Source organism: Gastrolobium bilobum, unplaced genomic scaffold (assembly GCF_033153095.1).
Source record: "Gastrolobium bilobum isolate Gb01-03AN ecotype WA unplaced genomic scaffold, APGP_CSIRO_Gbil_v1 utg1030, whole genome shotgun sequence".
NCBI lineage: Eukaryota > Viridiplantae > Streptophyta > Magnoliopsida > Fabales > Fabaceae > Gastrolobium > Gastrolobium bilobum.
Window position 1 is genome coordinate 327721 of NW_026898359.1, and position 3914 is coordinate 331634.

At 29.6% G+C, this 3914-nt stretch overlaps 1 protein-coding gene across 1 annotated transcript; it reads left to right on the top strand.

Annotated features, from left to right (window-relative positions):
* The first annotated feature begins 1353 nt into the window (after positions 1-1353).
* Positions 1354-2817, top strand: LOC133315321 (transcription factor MYB8-like). The gene is made up of 2 exons (XM_061516920.1): positions 1354-1524; positions 2071-2817. Exons 1-2 carry the CDS (start codon positions 1392-1394, stop codon positions 2790-2792), a joined length of 855 nt encoding a protein of 284 aa, XP_061372904.1. The 5' UTR covers positions 1354-1391; the 3' UTR covers positions 2793-2817.
* Positions 2818-3914: the final 1097 nt, after the last annotated feature.

The following is a 3914-nucleotide window of genomic DNA, read 5'->3' on the forward strand; positions in this document are numbered from 1 at the left end:
AGAAAATAATTGACTTTATATCATTTATCAGGAGGAAAAAATATTTTTCCTATAATGTATTTGAAAAAAAAAGGGTATTTCAATAAAATTCATGAAACAATAGAAAGCTAGTTTTTTTTGAAAATTCTTATATTTTTTTCTAAACCTTGAAATAATTTTGTTTTAAAATTGCTAAAAATAATTTTATCTCTTATTAGATGTGAAATATTTTTTTCCATATTTTATTCATGAAATCTTTACTCTCTTTTTTAATAGTGTACCCGCATATTCACTTACGTCTTAATAGTCAGTCGTCAATTCCAAGTTTCCAACTGATATTTGTACAGACAAAATGCATGCTAAAGGAACAATACGAAGCAGGGAAGAAAGACAGATATAAGAAAGGTTGTTGAGTTTCGTGCACGGATCAATAGATGTTATATTAAGTAAGGGAAAAGTATTTTTCTGCGAGATAAAGTTATTTTCGGTGAAAATAATGTTATTTTGAAATTATAAAATTAAAAATTATAATGATAAAGACTAATATAATCTTGTAATATATTATAATTACAAAAACGTCTTAATTTTCGTCTCAAAACGACATCATTTTAAGTTCACTGGAAATTGACTGAAAAAATTCTTTACTCGTTAAGTAATATTCACAACCTCGAAATAATCAGGTCTGTACTTTCTTTTAACGAGTATATCTTTTTTAATATAATAAAAATTACAAATTAATTGATAAAAGTTATATACAAAATAAAAAATATTTTATTTTTATTAATTTATAAATTATTTTTATCCAATAAGAAAAATTTAGTATAAATTAAAAATAAATTATCTCGTATATTATATATAATATGAACATATTAAATAATAGGATCTAATTACTTATGGACAATTTAAATAGGGTTTTATTAGTGTTATGTAACATAATGTAAGTGTTGTTTCCAACTCTCACATCAAAAGGGAGAGAGAAAGTGAAATGATGAAAGAGAAAGAAAAACATGTGGACCCCACTTCTTTAATGTGTGTGTAGAAAAGTGAAGTTATATTATGTTAAATGATAAACATAAAACTCATTTAAATAATCCTTTGATTTTTTATATTTACAGAGATATAGGAAATCGGAACAAGGAATAATCACTGCTGGCTTTAACTAATTTAAAATTCAACAACCATCAGTTTTGTCCTGGTCCATTGGATGAAAATAATAATATAATTTTAACAAAAAGTTGGTAAATTGGTATGGATCGGAATCTACTGGACCATTTAAAAGGACAAGGAGGTATCGGGAACCCAAGGTGCTCTGCTTATGAGGTAGAGAACCTTCTCTCCATACAATTTGGCTTGAAGTTGATTTTAATTTTTTTGGTACGGTTTAAGTGATAGGCGAAGAAGAGTGCACAAGGATGGGAAGAGCTCCTTGTTGTTCTAAAGTTGGGTTGCACAGAGGTCCATGGACTCCTCGAGAAGATGCATTGCTCACCAAATATATTCAAGCACATGGAGAAGGCCAGTGGAGATCACTACCTAAAAGAGCTGGTAAGACTTAATTGGTTCCTCTTCATCTGTTGCCCTGCTTCTCTCTTATTAATATATATATATATATATATATATATATATATATATATATATATATATATATATAATGTTCATCTTCAGTCTTCACCTTCGTGATCCCGGTTCATCATGATTTTTATAATTGTAATCTCTCATATTCTATTCTTGATTTGTTTTTCCCCTTCTAAACCCGTGGTTTTGTTCACAACTTCTTTATATTTCTTCCTCTCTTTTTTATTTTTTTATTACCAAAAATTTGTTATAGGTACGTTTATGTACATGGCTCATGCGGTGTATCTTTCTTTCCTCCTTTCTTTTTTTACACCAAAATTACACTTGATAGTTTTTAATTTTTATAATTAGACGAAAACAACATTTCAGTTCAAGTTGTAAGTTTACTTGAGCTTATTTAAAGAAAAAAAAAAGTTTTATCTTATATATATAAAAAAGTAGTAAGTTTATTACTTCATTGTATTTTTTTTTTAATTTAATTTAATTAGATAATAATTTTGTTGGTGCTTGATGCAGGGCTTCTTAGATGTGGAAAAAGTTGCAGACTGAGATGGATGAATTATCTGAGACCAGATATAAAGAGAGGTAACATAACTCCCGAAGAAGATGACCTTATAATTAGAATGCATTCACTTCTGGGAAATAGATGGTCCCTCATCGCTGGAAGAATACCGGGACGAACTGATAATGAGATAAAGAACTATTGGAATACCCATCTCAGTAAGAAACTGAAAAATCAAGGAACAGATCCAAACACACACAAGAAGTTAACAGATCCAGCTCAAGAACCAGCAGCGAAGAAAAAGAAGAAGAATAAGCACAAGAGCAACAAGAACAAAGGAGGAGCAGAAGTAAAGGCAGAGAAGGCCATAGTTTATCTACCAAAGCCCATAAGGGTAACGACTTTATCATCTATAAAATTACCTAGAACGGATAGTATCTTGACCTTGGATTCCAACTCAGCTAGTGCAACAACAAGCCAAGAGAAAGAGCAAAGCCAAGAAGCCAAAGAGTTAAACGTGGTTTGGGGGGTAGGTAACGAGGGAGAAAATGACGGGTTTGGATTCTTTGGTGGTGAAGACCATGTCATAGTCAACATCTCTGACATTGAATGCCAATCTGATTTTCTCACGGATCATGGAACACTCGAGAAGCTCTATGAAGAGTATTTGCAGCTCTTGAAGGTTGAAGAGAACCCGGACTCGTTAGATTCTTTTGCTGAATCTTTACTTGTGTAAATGTTTTATCATAGTAAAAATGTTTGAGCAGATTGATTAAATAAAAAATAAAATTTGGTCGAGCATGTCAATAGAGATCTCAATCTTTTTAGCATTTGAGAAAATAGAATGCACTTCTATGAAAGAGAAATGTTTGAACCTTAGATTCTCACGTGCTTACCTTCTAGCTCTCCCTTACTGTTAGATATATACAAACAACGCTATTTACAATATTTTCTTTTTATTTTATTTTTATGTATAACATATATTTTTAAGAAATATGTCACTCGTATTTTATCTCATTCACATATAAAAAATAGATGAGATTTATTTTTGTCTCTTTCTCTCTTCTCATTAATCAATGAGCTAGTCTTATTCACTTTTTTATGTGTTGCATGAAATAAAATTATCTCATACAATATGATAAACACATACTTCCTGTGTTTTTTTTTGTATAACCTGAAGGGTATCCCTATTCAACCTCCTTTAGTCATCTTGTTACGACTCGAAGGCTACCTCTCGTTGGAACAGCGACTTCGAGGAAAGAAGCAACATGATTTGAACCCCTAATGGAAACAAACCCTTAAAAACTCAGTTTCCAATTGACCTATCTTTGAAGATTACTCCCCGTGACTTTAACGTTAAGCTTGTTTGCATTTGAAAAACAATTGAAAGAGTTATATATCAAAATCACTCACACACACGTATGTTAGTCGCTAACGATTAACGGCTTTAATTTATTATTAATGTGCAAATAATGACATTTTAGAAAGAAAAAAATTAACTTTCAAAATGACTGAAATAGTAAATAAGTTTGATCTCAAAGACATTTTTACAAGGCTGGAATTTCAATACCCAAGAAACTATCCTAGATGGAAATTAATCTCATACTCCACAAATATGGAGATATATCATAACTAAAAAATCTATCATCCTAGAAAAAACATAATACATAAGTTAGAATATAATATATGCAATTAAATTAAATTCATAATATTTCATAAAAAAATTATTTTTCTATTTAATTTTTTTTTTCATTTAGTAAAATGAATTTTGTTTTGTTTAATCACGATAGAGGATCAATAAGACATTAATTGTTTTTCTCAACTCTATTTTTATTTCTTGGTGTATCTAATAAATAAA

Excerpts from the sequence above, each read along its gene's own strand:
- LOC133315321 (XM_061516920.1), top strand. The coding sequence starts at position 1,392 with ATGGGAAGAGCTCCTTGTTGTTCTAAAGTTGGGTTGCACAGAGGTCCA. Across the intron at positions 1,525-2,070 it reads ATCACTACCTAAAAGAGCTG|GGCTTCTTAGATGTGGAAAA; the intron begins GTAAGACTTAAT and ends TGCTTGATGCAG.